The sequence below is a fragment of the Genypterus blacodes genome, unplaced genomic scaffold, assembly GCF_046128005.1.
Source record: "Genypterus blacodes isolate CSIRO-AG114 ecotype Tasmania unplaced genomic scaffold, CSIRO-AGI_Gbla_v1 ptg000039l_1, whole genome shotgun sequence".
Taxonomy (NCBI): domain Eukaryota; kingdom Metazoa; phylum Chordata; class Actinopteri; order Ophidiiformes; family Ophidiidae; genus Genypterus; species Genypterus blacodes.
This window is the reverse complement of record NW_027466852.1, coordinates 9,860,255-9,883,281: the sequence shown is the minus strand read 5'-3', so window position 1 is coordinate 9,883,281 and position 23,027 is coordinate 9,860,255. Positions and strand designations below refer to the sequence as shown.

Below are 23,027 nucleotides of genomic sequence, written 5' to 3'. Positions count from 1 at the left end.
GGAAGTCCCCAACCACCCATAATCCCTAAATACGCTACATTATGACAAAATATAATAAAAGGGAATGGTTTTGCATGTGGTGGCCACAGGCAATTGCTCTCTCCTAACCCTTCCTGACTGATTCTTCTCTTTTGTGTTGTTAGTGTCCTTGTCACTACTGGTAGCATGACGCGGTACCTTCAGCCCATCAGTTTTCAATTGCATGCAAAATGACAATAAAGTATCTAGTAGTCTAGCTCCTCCACGTGTGGTCACAAGGTTTGCTGTGTCTCCCAGCACACTCAAAAGCAAGGAGATACCGGGCGTGTGCCGTTGCACAAGGAGAGCTAGACAGGGCCGTAAAAGGGTATTTAACCAGGAGCAGTACCAGTATCTTCTTTGTTCAAGAAGGAACAGGAGGAGCACTGCCAGAGACCCACAAATTGATCTACAGCTAGGCTACCTTTTAAGGGGTTGGCTTGCTTTTGCCTCTCCATTGCACCTGTTGTCACTTCCATTTGCACCAAAGCAGGAGAAATTAATACAAAATTACTTGTGCTTCCTAAATGGACAGATCGATATCCCTGAAGTTTAACTGACTCGGTGTTGTACTGTGATAATTAATTACCTTTTTTTCCCTCCTTTTTTTTTTTAGCAGTGTATTTCAGCACTAGTGTTCCATTATGACTGCTTATCAGACAAAATAAACCCCACTAATGTGTTGTTGTTGTTTTTTTGCATCAAAAATCATTGTGAATGGGGTGACTGAAAAAATAAACAACGCCAACAGTCGTTCCGTGGTGGTTCTATGTGAACTATGACTATGTGTGCAAAGTTTAGGAGAAGCAAACGGGCCATCAGAGAACCAGGTTGCCACCGTGGTGCATGCTGGGGGATCGTCAAGCTGATCAGGAGCAGCAGCAGCCGGCTGGCTCAACCTTCAGTTTGGGCTTCACTTTTGGTTCTCTCTGTTCCACCAGCATTACGACACACCCTGAGGATACAGGTCCATTTATTTGAGACATGACAATCGGCGGCCACTATTTCACGGTTAGTTGAACTGTTGCATTTGGTAACAAAGCCCCCTGCTCTAAAACAAACCCGGATGCTGTGGATAAGCTAACCCTACTGCTAGCTGAACGATAAGGCAAGATGATTGTTGTTGTCGTTAGCTAGTGGCATAGTTAGCTGGCTAACTGGGATCGTCTTCTTAGTTACTTATTCTGTTTTATTTCGCTAGTCCATGAAATCGGGTCAGTAGTTGGTTTCTAGTTAATGTTAGTTGTTATAGATGTGCCAGGCAATTCTATTTTGCACGCCTTTAATGAGATGTCAGGTTTACGTTACGCTAACATTAGCCAGCCGGCTAGCCGTTCGCTGTGGTAGCTGTGTTAGCCTTCAATTCAAACGTCAACGCCAGACAACCAGGTAATTTGCTAAACTTGACACTTGAAACTTAACATTAAACTGAAAATAAAACAGTCGAACGCGTAGTTTGCGAAGTAAACACCTATCCTTAATTGCCAACTTCGTCACTGAGGGGATACCAGCAGATGGTATTCGCCATCTAACTTTACCCGACGTGGACATTGCTATTGGGTTAAAACTTTACGTCCAGCTGCCGGATATATGTTGTGACCACTCAGCACAATCTGCTCGAAATGTCAGTTAATTCAACAGTGAGGCAACTTTAATACTTTATGATGCAAATTATTATCCAGACCAACTTAGTCGGAACGCTGTTATTTCTATATGCGTTTGCTTCTCTTAAGTCTAGCCTTTTTGTCTGTAGCTCACGTCACCTTTGCTTTGTTGTATCTGTTCCAAAACATCCTGTGGGATAAGTGCACAAGTAGCATACACAATGAACCATGCTCCAGCTGGATACTAAGAACTCAAACAAGATTTCTCCCATTGCAGTGTTGTGCAATGTGACCAACCACATGAGCAAGGAAGAAGAGAAAAACAAGTGACTCAAGAACATTAATATAAGTAGATTTTAACATCAAAAGGTCAAGATTAATTTATGTGCATTTATAATGTGCTTATTGCACTGAGGTTAAATGTTGGGTCAGTGAACATATGATCTCAAAGCTAGCTATAAGAACTTGTAAGGTCAGAAGATGCCTATACTCACTCGATTCATGATTCTCTTCTGTTTCTCACCAACAACCTTTGTTCCTGTTTAGCCTTACGTTTTTGTATCTGTGACTTTGCTGTTGTCACATAATTATTGCTTTGCTTTCGAATCAATCTGTCTTCTTTTAGTGCATCAGCAATTCAATTTACCACTTCAGCCACATAACAAGCTAATTGGTCGTACAGCACTAATGAAAGCTGCCCTCATCTTCACCTATTGTTTTTAGTAAGCTAGAATGTGACTTCATATACTGTCTAAACATGTATTTGAAATGATATCTTGGTAGCAACAATTGGTATTTTTCACAATGTAGTGCTTCTTTCTTGTTTTCCAGGTGTAGCCAGGAGGATTGGTTGAGATTGCCAGAGAAATATGGAGCCAGATGTGATCCGCATGTACTCCTCATCTCCACCCCCATTGGAGGACGGTGCAGAGGAAGACGATGATGAGTTTGGAGACTTTGGCGGTTTCTCTGGAGTTCCTAACAGCATCAGCTTTACAGAGTTTGACACCCCAACGACTTTCAATGAGACTCGAGCTTTAAATGCCACTTCACCACCTGAGCTCATCAACAACAGGGGGGTAGTGGGATTCAGCCTCAGCTCTGCTAATGGAACTCCCAGTCCCACCAGTGAGGTTTCCAAGGCAAATGGCATTGTGCCAACAGGTCACCTGTATAGCAATCCCGCAGAAAGAACTGTCAGTGACACAAAAAAGGTGCTGTCCAACTCCCTGGATTTCTTAGGGAGTGGCCATGCTGACACTTGTCTGTCTATTGGTTACAATGGTGAAGGCACAGAGGTGTTAACGAACGGGTTTGCGGTCTTAGAAGTTCAGGGAAGCCCTAACTCACAGAATTCTGTCAATTTTCACAGAAAAAGAACTTTCATTGAGGACACAGACAATATCCTCGCTGGCAGCCCAGGGGTCAATTTTGCAGATTTTGCTGCTTTTTCCACTGCTGAAGGCCAGATTGCAAATGAGGATTTGAACTCCTCCACAAAGGGCAGCAGCCTTTGGGACACTGCTTGTGATAAGGAACAGGGAACAGCTTCAGAGGACAATGTTAGGGACACAAACAGAACTGGACCTCACACATCCAACTTTGATTCCGTATCTATTCCCACTGATGAGCAAAGAGGCTCATGCAGCAGGGACTGGGGCTCTCATATAGATGCTGACTCTCAACAAAGGGACATAGATGTTGCACATGAGCACTACAACCCTGAGCCAATTTGCAATAAGAAACCCCATGCTCTAAATGGAGTTGATATGCCTGAGGATGGTTTTGAAAATGTTGCAGGCTGCAGTGAAAATGACCTCTCAGTGACTGCAGAGGGTGAAGTAGGCCAGTCAGACGAGAAGGGTTCTGAGACAGAGACAGAGACAGAGACATCTTTTGGCCGACCACTGTCAACAGATGCTCTAGAGGAGTATGGTGACATGAGCACCACTGGTTCTGTGCCATCTCCACCCCTTCAAGAGGAAATGGCCACACCTGCTGACCACAGCCAGTTGGCTGAAGATGATGAAGATTTCGGAGACTTTGGAGATACCGGTTCTTTCAGTAGCCAGGGCTTTGCTCATTTTGACCAATTGGAGGTTCAACAGGAACAGGGCATGTCAAACAGCTTTGCCCCCACGCACGAAAAAGCAGTTATTGAGGATGAAGATGATTTTGGTGACTTTGACACCCCAAAATTTCACACTGGTGGGACAGAGGGTGAGAATGAAGGCAAATTTGCAGACCTCCCCGTCAGTGACAGTTTTGGAAATTTTAGCTCAGCTGTGGTGAGTGCAGATTGTGAAGAAGATGCAGGATGGAATGCTTTTGGGCAAATGGACCAGCAGGTGGCGGGCGATTCCTGGGCATCATTCAGCGACGAGCAGAATTTTACTCCTGACCTAGGCAGCAGAGAAGAGGGGTGGCATGAAAGTGAAGCTACAAACTTAAATGAGCAAACCAGCAGGACAGACAATCAATCGGTAAGCACTGAATAACATACTTTTGTGTCTGGGAAAATACAGGAGGTACAGGCAGAGGTAATTGTGTATGGGTGGGGTGACGCCTAAACGTAGACCAACTACCCAACTACGTAAATATGTTGGTGTGCGTAATCATGCGCTGACGCCTCATAATGACGTAAGATGGCTGCGACAGGTGGAATCGTGCACGCAACCGGAGGAAAAAGCTGTGGGGAAAAATATAGCCCATGGTCTAAAGCGAAAGCGTCGCGGAGCGCGTTGTCAAGATTTGAAGTTCTGAGCCGACATTGTTTAACGCGATTAACAGGTAATAAATTATTATACAGTCATTATAATCCCCCTGTCAGACCGGGTGATCGCAGCGCAAATTGAAATCTTTTCAAGAGAAGATGATTGAAGAAAAGTGTGATATTTACTTTGGGGGAAATAATTGCATGATAAATATTATCTATGGATCAATCGACTAATTGAAAAAATATCAGTAGATTAATCATTTTAGAAAAATTAGGTGTAGCCCTAATCACATTTTAAGATTTTGGTCTTTTTATTATTATTTATTTATCTGTCTGTCTATATAAGGAGTGTGCCACACAGAGACTAGACATTCCGTTTTTTGCAGCATTTCAACAAGGCATCGCACATGTTAGAGCTAGGTTGATACGGATTGGTAGAGCGAGGAAGGATAGTCTCAATGTGGTGAATTACACCACCATCCACAGATAGAATAATAAAACAAACTATGGGTTAAGATAGGATAAGGATAAATGGGCTAAACTAACTGCGTGGGTTTCCAACTAGTTACACTGCTAGAAAAACTGTTTTAGACCAGAAAGCCTCTATGCCAGCAAAAATTCATTTTCTATCAAAATAACTATTTGACACTACCGAACAGTTTAAGTGTTGACATTACACTAGTTTATTGATGTGCTCACACATTTCAGCAGGCATCCCTATAACTTAAATTTGATACAATAATATTCTTTCAAACTCTTTCAAAAAACAATGTTCTATTCTTGAGTTTTCTCATGGCACATTATCCCAGCAACTTTAGTCTCTTTAAGTATTAGCACTCTTTAAGTCAGTGTTTTTCAACCTGGGTGCACTAGTGTTTTCTCTAAAAAAAATCATTTTTTTAAGAAGTTTTTTCTAGTTTTCTCGAGCGTTTTTCTATTCTATTTCACGCCGTGGGAAATTATCCAACCTTACTTAATTAGTCCGCAAGGCGAACTGGCGATCCGGCTCGCGAGACAGACCGGAAGACAGCAAATTTCGAATATACTTAAGTGATATTGTGATATTAGTGTATACTTAAGGTTTTGGAGGTGGCCTTTCTATCTCTTGGGTAATGGTGGAGGAACTGTGATGCATGCACCGTTAAATCTGAGCATAGAGAAATTACTGACACCTCCCCCACCCAGGAATGTGACCTGGTCAGTTATTATGCTCAATGCAACATATACCTTCATTTACAAGTGTGGAAGTAACACACGTACTTCCTGTTTCACTGCCTTGATCGCCTGCTAGTCAAACCAGGGGCCTGTACTACGAAGCATGATTAAGGGGTTTGTCGGCTATGTTGATGTTCAAGTCTGATTTGACTGAAATATGATGCACCACCCATCACCTCCTTTGGGAAAAAGTCTCACTGTTCCTTCAGGATACCCTTGAAGTATCGCTACAGCTAAACGCTAAATGCTACAGATTCTTGGTTGAAAGCCTACAGTATTTATGTACGCTTTGCAGTCGCTTTGCCTTGTGTTTTAGGCCAGGATGCAACTGAAATAGTGATGACAATAATTAATAATAATTAAGGTATTGATCACAAATGATATGAAATGAAGTCAGGTCAAATCAAGCTTTATTTAAAGTGCATTTGACATGAATGGCTCGGTACACCTTACATAGAATCATAAAAAGTAGCACTATACACAAGCTCCTCTGATGTGAAACATCTATGCCGCTTGTGACCGTTCCATCTTGCTACTATACTTGTTTGCAGACACGCCCCCTTTCTGCCGCAGTCTCAGAATAATTCTTCTTAAGTGTCCCTTTAACTGGTTTATTAAAGTGTACAGAGGGAGATTCTTCTGAATTTCAGCCATGATCATGGGGAAAAATTCCTGGATTAACTTTGCAAGATCAATCCCTTGTTTGGACTTTACCACATCAAAGAGAATTTGTTGACTCCTTAGTTAAGCTGCATGTGAGAAAATGGATGTGAAATATTTTGAATTCTACATATTTTCTAATGTTGCATTGATGAAACACAAGGTTTGGGGAAATATATTTTGTAGTTGGTGACTTAAAAGTTGCTTTGCTTTTATAGCAGAAGGTGACTTTGTCCATCATTGGCCGTTTGGAGAGGCTGTTTCAGAGCAGCTTCCCTCAGATGGCTGTCCCCCTGCTAGAAAAGGAGGTGGCGTCCCTGAAGTTGCTGCTGGAGGCTCCAGAAGAGAAACCAGAGCAACGACCAGAGGAGGAAACATGCAACGGGTGAGATCCCCCTTTAACCACTCCTTAGCCTCATCACAGCAACAGTAAGGATAGAAACTGCTCTGCCTCACCAATCACCAGTATCCTAGTGGTGTGTGTACTTATTATCTGCATGCACTCTTGTACGTTTTTCTATATTGCACTAGTTTTGGTGATTTCTCGTTCTAGTTTCATTCTGCACTGCACTGTACTGTAACTGTAACTGTTGCACAGTAATTTCCCTCGGGATAATAAACTTTTTTATCTTATCTTAGAGAAATATTCTTACCTAGACTCTGCTAATGCAACCTGTGTACACCTTATCAGTCTTCCAGGATTTCACAATTTTTGTTTAGTTTTTGTGATCAAAATCACTGATTTTGCTGCAGTACATTCCTGAAAGCAGATGTTGTGATCTTCTTTTCTTCCCCATTCACAACCTTTTCCATTTTTATTTATATTCACAAAGACGAAATGTATCTACATGGCAATATACATAGAACAACTTTTATTTTCATGCGTCACTAGTAGGTATCACAATTTTTGATACGTCAAATAAATCATCATCTAACAGTAACATTAGCTAGTTTAGATGAAGAAATGTAACTAGTTCTGTTAAGGAAATGTTTACAAAAGCCAGATATTTAAGCACAGATAAATACATTTTACCATCCGTTGCTTACTCTATTTCCTTCCGTGGCTGCTGCTGTCGTATTGGCCACTTCATCAGTCATGGTCCCCTGCCTGAATCTTCCCTCATTCCAGACATTCACCTGTTAATTGGCTTTTCTCTGTCATATGTTTATGGTAAATGTGATTTATTTGCTGCTATTTTCACAGCCCACAATCACCAGTTATGACAGTTGACAACCTTATTATGCACTTACACATCAAGCTCCAGCAGGCAATGGAAATGCACGATTTTGATGATCTTGGCATGAAATCAATGCGACAAAATGTCTGTGAAGGCTTTCAGTCATCCAGGTCATTTCCTTGTATGCGATAAAATGGTGTGGTGAAATGGGAAATTATGCAGCATTGTGAAAATTTTTTTTATAGTTTTGCATCGAATTCCGTGATTGAATCACAAAAAATGGAGGGATTGCCACATAATGAATGAAGTAACATAATGAATGCAAAAGGCTAATTTGTCGAGTTTTGCAACTAATATAACCCTTTAATATTTAATTTCCTTTTTCCTCTGCAATCAGCCTCATGGTTGTCGATGGCTGTCTGTTTGCAATTTTATTGACCTTTTAATTTAGAAGTAGCTTTGGCAGACGTGGAGGCAAGAAGGAACAACATAACACAACACCACCATACGTCATCTTGTGCAGTCTGTGATGACAATGCACAGCAAATAGAATTCTAGTCTGGCCTGTAGTAGAGAAGTCAACTTTTGACACTCTGCTAGTGTAGTAAAAATACTACTACTACTAATACTACTTCTTAAACACAAAGATTTTTTTAATGATGTACATATATCTGATGTATACTTTTGAATTTGAGGTTTTGACAGAATTTCTCCATGACACTGTTCTTTGTCATTGTAGATGCAGGGCTGTGAGGGGCGGAGTGTGGATACAGCTTCAGGACATCCACGAGGCGTTTGGCCTCAGATACCAATGGGGGGGCTCCCACTGTAACAAAGCACTACTCTGCTGCCTGGGTATCGACATCCGAAACATTGTAAGCCCCTTGATGTCTCTGTTTTCTCACCATAATGAACCGAATAAGTATCTCCACTTAGATGAACAGCTAGCACTGTGATGTTAATGTGTGATGTGTAATCTGTTCCAAAACACATTTCAACTGCTCAGTTCGATTTTCACAAGATTTAACCAGCTTGAATGTCCAAAAAAACTGCTCACTGACTCACACACTCACTTGCTCAAGCACATTTAAAAGCAACAAAATATTGGTTTTCATTTTAAAATGAAGACGCAGTTTGCAGTTTCTATGGGCTTTTCGTGATTTGCACAAAGTTATTGTGTGCGTTAAGTAGTTAAATGAAGGATTAGTCAAGCTTTGACATTCTTTATAGTGGCAGCCTATAGGGACTGCAAAACCACTGAATTCATGTGGTTTCTCTCCTGCAAGTGCGTGGCTAAGAAAATATTTTACAGGTTTTTCGATTAAACGTGCAAGTTGCTAAGGAAATCATGTGGTCAGTGGAAGACCCGGGCCTTGTTGATGAGGCCCACTGCAGAAGGGAAGAAGCTGGATTTGTGGTGTGAGGTTTTGGTCCTGATGGACCTCAGCCTTCTGCCAGAGGGGAGGGTTACGAACAGATCTTGTCCAGTGTGGGAGGGGTCGGCCACAATCTTGCCTGCCCGCCTCAGGGTCCGGGAGGCGTACAGGTCCTGGAGGGACGGCAGACTGCAGCCGATCACCTTCTCTGCACAGCGGATGAGCCTGCCTCTGTCCTTGGCAGTGGCTGCAGCGAACCAGATGGTGATGGCGGAGGTGAGGATGGACTCAATCATGGCAGAGTAGAAGTGCACCATCATTGTCTTTGGCAGGCTGAACTTCTCCAGCTGCCGCAGGAAGAACATCCTCTGCTGGGCTTTTTTGGTGAGGGAGCTGATGTGCAGTCGGGCACGTGAAGCTGGGAGAGTTTGTCCTGCAGCACTGACAGGATGATGGTGTTGAAGGCAGAGCTGAAGTCCAAAAACAGGATCCTGGCGTAGGTTCCTGCGGAGTCCAGGTGCCGGTTGGTGAATTGGATTTCAGGTGACTCTGACTACAGAGGTCAGAGCAATCTGTAGTCTTTAAGTCCTGTGGTCCTTGGCGTCTTGGGGATGGGGATGATAGTTGATGCTTTGAAGCAGGCTGGCACGTGGCATGTCTCCAGTGAGGTGTTAAAGATGGCGGTGAACACCGGAGACAGCTGATCAGCGCAGTGCTTAAGTGTGGAGGAGGAGACAGAGTCCGGACTGGCAGCTTGCGGGGGTTCTGACTGAACAGCCTGTTAACGTCCCTCTCTAGAAGTGAAAGGGTCGTGATGAGGTGGGGGAGGAGGGGGCCTTTGTGAGGGCGGGTGTGGAAGTGGAGGGGGGCTAGTGATGGCTGTAGGTGTCAAGGTGGACTTTTGTCAGGGCTGGCAGCTTGACCATCAAAGCAACAGTGAAATTCTTTCAGCCTGTTTGCAAGGCACAGATCATTTAGAGCACTGGTGTCAAACTCAAGGCCCGCGGGCAAAATCCGGCCCGCCAAGTCATTTTATGTGGCCCGCAGGAGCAAAGAGCCTTTAAGCGTAAATTGTCCATAAACTTCATTTCCCACAATGAATGTCGATTTTGCATCCCGCGAAGTGACGGCATCCCGACACTTAAATGCAGCGTTTCCACATCATCGTCAGATCAGCGCTTAACGAAGGTGATTTTCCGAGGATAGATTCTCTGATATTTTCGTAAATGATTCCTTCATGTAATCTCCGTCCGTGAGCGGCTTTCCGTGCCTTACTAACTTCTCGAATTGATCTTCTTGATCGATTTGCTCTATCCAGCTTTCCAAAACGGTATCCAAATCGCTATTTATACGTTCATTTCCTGCTTTGTGCTTTTCAGTAAATGCCGCGTGTTTGTTCTGGAAATGTCTTGGAATATTTTGCCTTTTGCTTCTTATTTTTAATTTCTCTCATCTCATTATTATTACTTATTATTATTTCTCTCCTGTATTGTTGTCAGTGAAAGCAAATTGTAACTGTCCAGGCAGAGTTAAACTCTGTTCCCCCAAGACGTTTTTAGAGATAGTTCAGTTCACATTTCTATACAGATACGGAAATGTATGTACATTTAAAATCATACAAGTTGTTTTGTTGTTTTTTTCCCTGCAGAAAAAGTTTGGTAACCACTGACTGAAGAAATTTCAGGTTGTTCATAATATGTTTTGCAAAAAGATAGTTAAATAACATTTGCAATATGAATCTGTACTTCTTTGCACTAAAACAAAGGGAAAACTTGTCCATTTACACCCATTTATAGGTTATTATGCTATGATTTCACTTATCCGGCCCACTTGAATCTAAATTGGGCCGAATGTGGCCCCGAACTAAAATGAGTTTGACACCCCTGATTTAGAGACTGAGCGGGCATAGGCTTGTAGTTGGTGATTTCTCTGAGACCCTTCCACACAGATGCAGTATCATAAGCTGCAAACTGCTGCTTCAGTTTCTCAGAGTACAGTTTCTTAGCATCTCTCACCGCCTTGCTAAAGCTGTACTTAGCCTCTTTGAACCCGTCTCTGTCCCTGCTCATAAATGCCTGCTCTTTCTGCCGCCGTAGCTGCATGAATTTCACTGTGAACCAGGGTTTGTCATTGTTGAAGCACACCCTGTCGCTTGTCGGTAAACAGCTGTCCTCACAGAAGCTGATGTATGACGTGTAAAATGTAATGTAATGACGTCACAGCCTCTGTGTACTCGTCCAGGCTGTCGATGTCAGACCTGAAAACGTCATTTGCCGAGTGCTGGCTTTGCTACCGCTAACAGGGCAAACGGGGGGAGAGGACATTTATCTTGCAATGATAAACTTTTTTTACGGACCAGGCAAAAACATCAACTCAAAAAAGCTTTGACAGATGCGCGACCTGACTGTCGCGTCTGTCCCCCTCTCTTTTTTCTCATAATAGTATGATCCTATATCCTCACACAGCAGTTCTACCGTGAGCAGAAGTGAGCCACGAGAGTGACAGCTGAGCAGCCTAAGGGAAAAAAGTGCGGAGCCGACTCCCATCGAGTGAGAGTCGATGTGAGAGTGAGAGTGAGAGTCGGCTCTTCTGATTCACTACATGCTGGCAGTGTCACATCTAGTGATGGCATGAAATGCCAACAGACCAAAATCTCATTTAACTTTTAATATCATGCACTTTTATGAAGCGTGGTTCCTGCTTTCATCCAAATTTCTGGGCTCAGCAGGTGTGCAAACACAAGAAGCAACAACAGTACATCTGTGTCTCTGCACTGAATGAGCCTCTCATACCCTTTGGTTGTGGCATCAACAGGATGTAGCAAGATGCGTGTATCTGCTTCTTCATGCCCGTAGCCATGCCAGCATCATCATATCCCCCGCTTATGATAATTTCGAGATCATATTGAATGACATGCCTTTCAAGTTCAATTGAAAGGAATTGTGTAAGGTTGGCCTTGTTTTCATGCATTTCAATGTAACTATTCCAGTTAGCTCACATCTTAACATCATTTCTTACAATGGTGTGACTTTATTGTTGAGTGGTGCTGTGTTTTGCCCTTGTTCCACCCTTTATGGAGTTCTCTAGGTACTGACTAGAACCACTCTAGTAATGATCCCATGTAGATTGCCAGTCACTTTCTGTATTACATTACATTACGAACATTTGGCAGATGCTTTTATCCAAAGCGACTTACATTATTTTACCATCCTGCGCAGAGGGGGGGGTTACTGAGGGTTACTGAGGGTTTGGTGCCTTGCTCAGGGGCACCTCGGCAGGGATTTGAACCGGCGACCCTCCGGTCCCCAAGCGGAAGCTCTACCCACTGAACTACTGCCTCCCCCTATGAACAAGTCAGCATAATCCCCAAAGGTTGATGCATTTTGAGGTTTTCCTATTGCTCTTACTAAAGCCATCCCATCAATGATAGTTCATGTTCTCACAACAGATGGACTTAGCCCTGTCTCCTTTGCTCCAGCTTGTAGTATGGTGGCTAAGTCAGCTTTGCTAGTAAGTCTGAGCACTGACTCTGTTGTGGCAAGTGACAGGGGGACTGCACACAGTTCCTTTTGAAGAAGCCCATCTATGTTAACCTCTCTGCCACTGTCCATGGATACAATGATGCGACGGAAAATATCCACACTTGGATTTGAGTTTTCCAAGTTTGCTGTCTGTTCTGTTAAGATTTGAGAATGTTTTGAGGTTTCTCTTATTGAGGCTGTTATGAAAGTTTGTGTTCGTTGTGCTCATTCTTTTTTTCACCAGCTCGGTTACCATTTGTTTCCCAGACTCTGCAGCATGTGTTAGGTCATTCAGTATATCTACTGAAGCAGTGTCAAAGACACCAACTCATACATATTCTCCAGTTGGAAGACATGGTATCTCTGGAATTGGTCTTCAAGTTGAATGACATCGTCGTTATCCCTTCTGAGTCTTGATGGAAGGCAGTCTTTGTGATTGTCTTCATCATCTTCTTCATCATGTGTCAGTCCAAACAGGGATCCTCTTTGGCTACAGAATCACCATCTAGGAATCCCTGGTAGACCCGTGGTGCCGTCTGTGCTAGATGTTCCATGTCTGCTATGAATACAGCACACCATCTTGTGTACTGGGTGTGATCATATGCAGCAAACCAGAGCATTATGCTCTTGAAGGCCAACTTGTAAAGCTTCCAGTCACCACATCTCAGTGCCCTTGTGAATGCCGGGAGAATAGACACAAGGTCCATGTATTGTCGCCAGAAGGTAAATGTTGCAAATTTTGTCTTCATTAGCCTTGTCAAACTCAGTTAGGAGATCCTGAACCTCTCCAATATTCAGAACAAGATCTTCATAGCATGCTGCAGCTGCCTCAATTTCTCCACATCGTATGTGTTCTGAGAGTGCATCTGCCAACTCAAAGCAACTTTTGTCTATTGTGCTATCATTGTCATCCACCCATTGCAGAAAGGTTTGCCGCAATATTCTCCAAAGTGCTTCAAAGGCAAGTTTGTGTGCACGGGCTACACGGTTCCATCCCTTTCCCTTCATGATCCGAACACACCACTTTCCTCAAGAATGTCCCTCAGTCCAGAATCAGCAAGATGCTGGCCAATGACCTTTGAAAAGTTCATCTAATCCAGGCAAGATCTTGGTTCTTTGATTGTTAAATTAGTTGTGTGTCTGAAAAATACATCTCGGGTGTAACTGATCCATGAAATGTTGGAGGGGGCTTCTGTGATTCCATGTTAGCATCCTTGAGTTCAAACACTTTTGGTGGAACTGAGATTGACTTTGATTAGATTAGATTAGATTCAACTTTATTGTCAATGAGAAAGTACAGGTACAAGCCAATGAAATGCAATTAGCATCCAACCTGAAGTGCAAAAGTGTACTATTCTATATACAGAATATATACAGAATAAACTATATAAACTATTTATACTAAATATAATTATAAATTAATAAATATGTAAATAGTGCAAGGAGTCTGATCAGTGCAAAACAGAAAGTTGTGCAAATGGCAGTGGAGTGCAAGATGATGCTAGTGGGAGGATGGAGTTGGGGAATCGAGTAGAGTTCAACAGGGTCACTGCCTCGTGGAAGAAACTCAACCTGAGCCTGCTGGTACAAGAGCGGAGGCTTCTGTAACGCCTGCCCGGTTGGAGGAGGGTGACAAGTTAATCTATGGGGTGGGATGAGTCTTTTATTATGTTCCTGGTTTTGCCCAGACAGCGTTGACGGTAGATCTGTTTGATGCTGGCCAGCTGTGTACCGGTGATCTTTTGGGCAGTTTTCACCACCCACTGGAGTGCTTTCCGGTCTGATGCGGAGCAGTTGCCATACCATACCACAGTATGGTACCGCTGTACCATCGAGAGCATTCTCACAAACTGTATCACATCCGAGATGTGGAACAGACCTCTGAAGCAGCAGTCTGGGAGGCATGAAAGGTTCCTTTCCCATCAAGGGTCTACTCATTTATGTCTATGTTGTCATTTGCATACGTTATGTATCCAGGGAGACTAGCACTAGCATTGACAAAGTTCAGTTGAATGTATACTTCGCCATTCTCAAAGTATCGCTTCATAGCCTCATTTGCCATGGTAGTATCTGCCCTCAATACTGACTCATACCTTATGCCACAGGTGTCAAACTCAAGGCCCGCCGGCCAAATCCGGCCCGCCAAGTCATTTTATGTGGGCCACGAGAGCAAAGAGCTTTTAACGTAAATTGTCCATAAACTTCATTTCCCACAATGTATGTCGATTTTGCGTCCCGCAAAGTGGCGGCATCCTGATACTAAAATGCAGCGTTTCCACATAAGCGTCAGATCAGCGCTTGACAAAGGTGATCTTCCGAGGATAGATTCTCTGATATTTTTGTAAATGATTCTTTTATGTAATCTCTGTCTGTGAACGGCTCTCCGTGCCTTACAATGCTCTCAAATTGATCTTCTTGATCGATTTGCTCTTTGTTAATGCCGCGTGTTTGTTTTGGAAATGTCTTCGAATATTTTTCCTTTTACTTCTATTTATTACATTTATCTCTCATCTCATTATTATTACTTATTATTATTTCTCTCCTGTATTGTTGTCAGTGAAAGCAAATTGTAACTGTCCAGGCAGAGTTAAACTCTGTTCCTCCCAGACTTTTTTGGAGATAGTGAGTCGTTTCAGTTCACATTTCGACACAGATTCATTTTATTAATGTATGTACATTTAAAATCATACAAGTTGTTTTGTTTTTTCCCTGCAGAAAAAGTTTGGGAACCACTGACTTTGAAATTTCAGGTTGTTCATAATATGTTTTGTAAAAAGATAGTTAAATAAAAGTACATCTGCAATATGAACCTGTACTTCTTTGCACTAAAACAAAGGGAAAACTTGTCCATTTACACCCATTTATACGTTATTATGCTTTGATTTTACTAATCCGGCCCACTTGAATCTAGATTGGGTTGAATGTGGCCCGGAAATAAAATGAGTTTGACACCCCCTAGCTTATGCTTTGCCCAGCAGCATGAAGTAACTGCACTTAGTCCTTTGAGCGTGTAGCTTGGTGTATAGCAACTCCAATTCCAATATGTTTTGGTGTTGGTCTTTGTCCACCAGATGCCAGAAAAACAATGTCTTGAGCAATGCTGTGAGTAGCTTTGTGTGACGGGATTGTTCTTTCTCATTTTCGGAGTCATCATCATTACTCAAAGGAGCCGTAAGTATCTCTGTGTCTTTGTCAGTTCCACAGCTAGCCATTGTCATCCCTGTATCTTGTTTGTCATCCATTTCTCATGTTAAGAAGAGCAGTTCCAGCAGTTATTTCAGGAAACATTATAATGGATTCAGTTGGTTTTAATGTTTGAACAAATAGTGCTTTTCCCTGAAGCAACTTTTCAAGCTTTGTCTTGAAACGCTGAACTTTGTATATTCCTGGTTCCAAATCAGTCTCCCAGGAATGTACAGTATCTTTCCCAAACTTTTTTCAACGAGTAAATCTCACCTCTGGCAAGTCCTGCTCTAAGCTCATCTGCCACATTGTGTAAACAAATATATGCATCACCTGCTTTTGATGAAGTGCTCTGATACTTCCTGAGGAACTCCCTGTAGCAGTTACAAGATGTAACAAGATGATACTTGCCTTCTGCGGCAATCGCGTCATTGACTCCTGCAAGCCTCAGTCGCAATTCCATGTCTTGCTGAGTTACATCAATATTCTTTTTAGATGTAGTCATGACTTGGAGGTTTCGAATTTTGTCCCCAGGCTTATCTTTCTGACAGAAAAGACATTTTTCCCAAGACACTGAAGGCATCAAAGTTCTAGTGGTGATCGGCTGGCAGTTGCTTGCAAGATGTAGTGGCTTCTTTTCACTTTCAAACTGCTTCTTCAGGCGGGAAATCACACAAGTCACATTTGTAAAATCTGCATAGCATGTTTTGTGCCATTTTCTCTTTTCAGTTTCTGTGTCCAGAAACTCTTTAATTCCCTCCAGAGCATCAGCATACTCCACGTCTTGGTATTTCACCTGTTCATTTGCTCTCAATCTCATACACTTTAGCCCATTCTCAGAAGGATTTCTTAGAGCTTCATCTTGGCTGTATTTCCCATATGTGTCTTGACAAATGAAACCTTTCTCCAATCAATATCTCTTACTATTTGTTTTTGTTTGGGTGCTAGGCTTACAGCTCCCTCTGAATCCATGATTCATCATCTGAAAGGCAAAGAAATGTTTCACTACACTAGTCTGATTGGTTTCTGAGTGGATCACTACAATGTCATCTGACATAGGCTGAGTGCTTGGCTATCCAACAAACTGGTTAACACTTGTAGATAGCAGACTGTAAAATAGACTGCTGTGCAGCTAATCAATTATAAACATAATATTTCCATTACACATCTGCACAAAACTTAATTTACCTATTAGTAAAAGGCTAGTAGTTATGAAAGTACATTAGCCTAGCTATCTGTCTGGGATGTATAGCTAGTTGCAAAACAGTTTAGCCTACCTGTTTCTGGCAACATTTGATGGTAGAATCTTGAGGTAAATGTTTTTGGAAACAAATAGACCAAGTTAATCCGTTTATAAAGTTTTGTTCAGACTGTTGACACCTGCTGTGATCATCATGTTCTCTACTGGATCTGTTGCCTCATGCCAAATCACAGGTGTGCTGACACAACAGTGCCCCTTGTGGTGTGATACTCTTGTGGTATTTAATGATAATTATTTTTTAAAGGTACTTGCACATAAATTGGATTATATTGCACACTTGCCCCAAATTACAGGAGGTAACATGAAAGAAAGAGGAAGCACTTTGGGAAAAATATCTGATTTTACCACTTTTAAGACAAAAAACATTTTCTAAGCTGACAACCTGGTTAGAACACATGTTAAGGGGTTTTGTATTAATTCAGGATAGGTTGTATGCTTGTACCAAAAAGTGTCCGACAAAGATTTAATATCAGTTTTGGCCCCCCGACTACACCAGTGAATGGAGTTTGTCAAGTTTATTGCACAGTGAACGCACATTAGAGAGACATATCCCCGGAAGCGGTCTGCGTAATCCGCGCCGTCGGAGACAAACAAGCGTGCTGGCTCGCTTACCTCTCCTCCTCCGTTTCACTCCGTGTACAACGGCCAGCGACCCCTTGATCAGAATGTTCAGTAAATCTACAGAAGCAACGAGAAAAGTGGAAAACAGATCTGCCGGGGTAGTTCCCCTGATGTTTAGGAGCTCCTCTCTGCTGAGAGTTTGACAACAAAAAAACAATGCACAGCAACACACCAGTTAGGCTGGCACAGCCTGTAGATCTGTGGAGTAGGATAGAAATGGTTACCATTTGTGATGGGAATTATCAGTGTGTCCCCTCATTGTGCATTTGATTGTCTTGAGTTCAAGAAAAGACATGATGTCCTTCAGCTATTGTGAGACAGGTAGGATTAAGGGATTTCCACTGCAATAGCAGATGCAGTTTGGCAAGCATGTGTGTGATTATTTCTTCTGCCGCAGGATTTAGATGACATCAGTCATGGAGTTCCGAATATGGCGATATGAGGGGAACGTTGAAACTGCATTCTAAATATGGCAGACATTTTGTTTAATTAACAAAACCAGTAACTGCATAACCTGGGGCAGAAGATAAAGGTGTCTTAGATTGCAGTGTAAAAACATTGAAACATCTATCGCATTTGTCTTCTACCTCTGGGTACTTTTCAGATGGTCTCACTTTGGAGGAGTGGATCCTGTGTATAACCTTAAACTGGATGAGTGTGCGAGGGGCACAGGACGAGATACTTGTGCCCATATCCTCGCAAAATTGAAAAAAATATTATTTTTTTAAATATTTTTCTATATAAATGAAGATGGGCCTAGACCAGGGGTGGGCAAACTACGACTCGTGGGCCACAAATACCGGCCTGCTTAAACCAATTTGTGCCAGAAATGTACAACAATGTGAGAGCCTCCTTGCTATTAATCGATACAAATTGCACTGTAGCATCCCAGATGTACACACGCAGTGTTAGTTATGTGTCATTTGCGAACAAACTGGCTCAAAGAGCCGACACTTTAAGGTGAACCCTGCAAGCTGGCTCCCGTCCGCGAGCCGTTGTTATATTTTTCTGCAACTTAATACGCGGCAAAATGATAGGAATGTCTTCTGACTAAAATTATTCCACAAGATCCTCGCACTCGCTTTGCTCAATTTGCGCAATTACAAGGCTATCGGTATTGGCAATACTGGCCCTGTATTTACCGGAGTCTGGAGTATAGCCCACCCCTACTTTGTCGAAAATTCTAAAATAGTGTCCTGTCTTCTGGACTGTTTTGAGTTTAGTGACAGACACACTTCCGAACTTGGGAGTGGAACTGCCAAGAGTGGCAAGCTGAAAACAAAGCGGTTTGCTGTTAGGGACAATGCAGCTGACATAATCAAATAAAAATAGATAATTAATACAATTTAGGTATTCTGGAAATGATAAGGTTTAGTATATTTACATTGAATAATTTCAGTAATATGTGTGCACACATTTGGTCAAATCAGCACTAAATTTGGCTGAATTATATGACGCAGAAATGGTAAAATAAAGAGCCATTTGGGAGCCGAAAGAGACGGCTCTTCCTGGTGAGCTGAGCCACTAGCTCACTAAAAAATGACGGAATCCCCATCACTAGCACAGCCGGGGGGAGGTCACACCCCAGATAATTGGCCAGGGAGAGACAGAGATGGGGAAGTTGTGAGAGGGAAAGTCAGTGAGTCTCTTGTTGTTGTTTTGGGTGCGCTCCCAACCCCGGGCATAGGTGTATAAATAGGGGAAGAACTTGCCATTCTCTTGACATTAACAACGTCTCCGTATCCCTCTCTAATACTAAGAGCACGTTGAACACGTTTGCATGTTGGCAATACAGAAATTAAATAAAAAACCCAAAGTTTGCCCACCACAAGCCTAGACACTCACAAAACCATCTCAAATGTTGTACTCTTCACATAATTTAATGCTGAGACATGTATTTTTTATATAAATATTTGAATAGAAATTCTTACACCCCTAAAATCAAGAGGTCTTTGCAACCCCCTATGGAGCTCTAGCGACCCCTAGTGGGGGTCGGGAATCACTGCCCTAGGTCCAGCATGCGATGATAAATCTCAGAAATGGTCTCTCTTAGTGGTGTCCAGAACGTAAGCAGGTCCTCCCACATTGAGGAAGAAGGGGAGGGAAGTTTTGAGAATTGTTCGAGGAAAAGTGTCTGATTTGGAGGTACTTAAATAATTGTTTTGCAGGCAATCTGTGTTGTGTTGAGAGCCCAGGAAAGCAGTTAAAACTACCATCCAAATAAAAAATCAAGGAAACATCTTATGCCTTTGTGATACCATACTGAAAAGGAAGAGACCAAAAATGAGGAAGGGAACAGGTGTTTGTTTCAGACGGTACCTTGAGGAGATGTGCTTGCAATTTGAAAGTGTTTTCTAAATTGGTAGCAAATCATTACAAGTATAAACAAGTGTTGAGAACCACAGGAAGAGAGGAGTAGGAAGAGACAATATTTTACAAGAATGTCCTCTCAATTGTACACTTTGCCTCACAGAATGCAGAGTAGTTAAGACATCACTTGCAAATTGGTTAGATAAATTCAATTGTATAAACACAAAGCTCATTGTTATAATAATCTCCAGCAAAATCATCACGATAATGTGACAAATATTTTGTATACAAACCAGTATTACTTCAAGTAGTGTTTGTTACACTGACTTTCCAACAGAAGGCTCTATAAGCTTGATTTTTTTCTCACCTGCTGCTTTCGTCTCCACAGCTGTTTACTGGACAGAAAAAACAGCCGGTCATCGTGCCCATGTATGCCGCCAGCTTGGTGAGTCATTTGTCACTGGATTGCACCTTCTCAATACTGTCCTATGATCCCTTTTAATGCTGTACAGCTGAATAACTCCTGTTGGACGCTTTTCACAATCGGTGACTACTCAGTTAGACAACAACCTCGACATCATTCATGATTTGATTGTCTGTTCAAATAAAACAAAATAACAATGATGATGAAATGAAAAGTGTAGGTGATTGGAGGAGTGGTCCAGATGTCTGTCATGCAAATCTCAAACCATCTATCTTTCATTCTTGGTTGAAGGGGATGCTGGAACCAACCAAAGAGCCTGTGAAGCCCGTCTCTGCAGCAGAGATGATTGCTTCTATAGCACAGGTGTCTTCAGTGGCTCTGGAAGGAAGCTCTTGTCCCTCAGACCCAGTCCAGGTGGGACTCCTGCATATCACACAGTGTCCACTTGCCATAGTCAAAATATAACTCAATATTAAATTAAATTAAATTGCCTCACTTTTCCTCACTAAGTGACGACCCACACTCTCCTTTTAATTTTCCCATAGAGATAAATTAAGTCATTGTTTATTAATTGGCAACTGTAAGGCGCTGTTACGCTATAGGAGACATTTCTTTTAGATGAAACCATGTAATTTTAAAATGATTGATCTTGTAAATCAGATCAAACATTTTCCACTGGCGGTTCACTTGCTGACCAGGTACATGTCTGATAATGGTTTTCACTAAACTGGCTACCTGTGGACCTTTAGTTTTATTTAGCTTCATTTTCATTGTAAGAAGACACTTATTTCATACAGATTAGATTTTTTTATTTCCAGGTTTATTACCTACAGCTTTAATTTAAGAAAAAGCTTTAATTTAAGATGAATTGCAATAAACATTTTTGAGAGAATTATTTATCATGTTCTCCATACTGCACATTTTGCCCAACAAAATTGTGATCATCAATTTTAGATCAGTTGAATCAACACTATAGAATACAGACAGCAGGGGGAGACAGGACTCAATCACCGACTTAATCGCTATCTTTCCTCTCTGTGTTCCTCGCTATTCATGCAGGATGTGCTCCCACCTGTCCAGTTTGACTGGAGCAGCAGTGGCCTTACCAACCCTCTTGATGGTAGGTGACCCAATTCATTCATTCCTCTCCTCCACTTGTGTGTTTTGCGCAGTGTGGGGCCCACTCTCCTGCCATCTCCACCTCATTTTCCCAGCTTTTGGTAACTCTCTAACACTGCAGTAAATTTGCAAACCAACTCTACCATTTTATCAGCCAGTGACATGTTAACGGTAATAAAGCACTGCAAGTGCTACTAGTTCCCACTTTAGATGTCAGGTTGCTGCATGCAGTAGATATCTTGCACTTTAGAGGAATAATCCAAACTAGACATTTCAAAATTTCATGAATGTGTCCTTATGCATCCCACATACCCCTGAAAAATCCACCTCAAGCTTAATATTTGGGCCTAAAACCATTGAGTCAAAAATCTAATTCTATAATTTGAATTATTGCCTAAATCTGAATAGAAGTCTTTCACATGCAAGTCAGAGGTATTGAGCGACATGAAGTAAGTAAGCCAGTAAGTTTTGATGTCATTCAGAATCATGTAGGGCTTCCATTTAGAACAGTTTGACAACATTTAATATCCAGGATGTCCGGATCTCTGGAGAGAGGTTTTCTGGGATTTGTAAGAAATCCGGCAGCGATCATCATATAGTAAGGTTGTGCTCTGTTTCATCTGACACATCAGTCGGGCACGACAATATAATCTGAAAAGAGCTGTGACACCGTTTACATTAAAGTTTGTAACTAAATGTGCAAGCCTTTTGACCATTGGGGATTAATTTGTTTGTCTGTACATCTTGAACATTTGTGTTGAAGTTAATTTGCCCACACATTAACTCAGTGCACCTGAAGGGTTTCAGTGCAGTACAGTGCATGTGTCAACCTGTCCATGACCAAACACCAAAAAACGGAAAGCGGGGGAATGACATAATTTGGATAAATAAAATAAAAAAGACAAAGAGGGCTAAATGCTGGGATTAAGGGATGGGAAATTGCTAAATTAGTGTTACAGCCCCTCCCCCTCCTAAACTTGAGGTTTTTGACGCTTCCCCCGTATGATTAATTGCGTTGAGACTGCAACAACAAAGACACATACTACACCCTCCCATCTGTATAATTGCACACATTCTTAAAGTATACCTTCTCACCTGACAGGCTGCATTTTCTTGAAGGTTTCCAGTTATCAATTGACTCGACAGAATTGAGAGACTTCTTCTTTAATACATTCATACATGCCTGATGCATCACAAGGTGAAGACATACTGAGTTCCTTTAAAGCAAACGAAGATTTTAATATCAGTATGTGAGGGTGGGTGCGGTAGCCCATTTCCTGTCAGCAGTTCCTGCTATTGTAAAGTCCTGGTTGCTTATGTAACTTGTGTCTACAGTGACCAGCTCTCTCTCGCTCTCTGATAATGACTATTATGAACACAGCACTCCAGAGCTGTATAAATATATCTATCAATACAGTTCTGGTCAAAAGTTTACGTACACTCGCAAAGAACATTAGTACAGTCCAAAGTACAGTGGAGGAAATAAGTATTTTATCCCTTGCAGTTTGCCCACTAACAAAGAAATGTACGTCTATAATTTTAATGGTAGGTTTATGTTAACAGTGAGAGACAGAATATCAAAAAACAAATCCAGAAAATCATATAGCATAAAAGTTATACATTGATTTGCATTGAGAGGGAAATAAGTATTCGATCCCCTAGCAAAACATGACTTAGTACTTAGTACCCTTGTTGGTAAGCATAGAAGTCAGCTGTTCTTGTAGTTGGTCACTAGGTTTGCGCACAGCTCAGGAGGGATTTTGGTCCACTCCTCTTTGCTGATCCTCTCCAAATCCTTAAGGTTTCGAGGCTGTCGCTTGG

General features: G+C 42.0%; 1 protein-coding gene across 3 annotated transcripts in view; it reads left to right on the top strand.

The window, feature by feature from the left end:
• Positions 1-863: 863 nt before the first annotated feature.
• The window catches only part of aftpha (aftiphilin a), a 33,466-nt gene continuing 11,302 nt past the window's right edge, over positions 864-23,027 (top strand). For 2 of the 3 annotated variants that reach the window (XM_076147705.1, XM_076147702.1), the window contains exons 1-7: positions 864-1,029; positions 2,454-4,105; positions 6,432-6,598; positions 8,131-8,266; positions 20,052-20,108; positions 20,379-20,501; positions 21,147-21,207. In XM_076147705.1, the coding sequence (XP_076003820.1) occupies positions 2,492-4,105; positions 6,432-6,598; positions 8,131-8,266; positions 20,052-20,108; positions 20,379-20,501; positions 21,147-21,207 (2,158 nt within the window). In that variant the 5' untranslated portion in view covers positions 864-1,029; positions 2,454-2,491. The remainder of the gene's footprint in view (positions 1,030-2,453; positions 4,106-6,431; positions 6,599-8,130; positions 8,267-20,051; positions 20,109-20,378; positions 20,502-21,146; positions 21,208-23,027) is intronic. The other variant, XM_076147704.1, reaches the window with a different exon arrangement.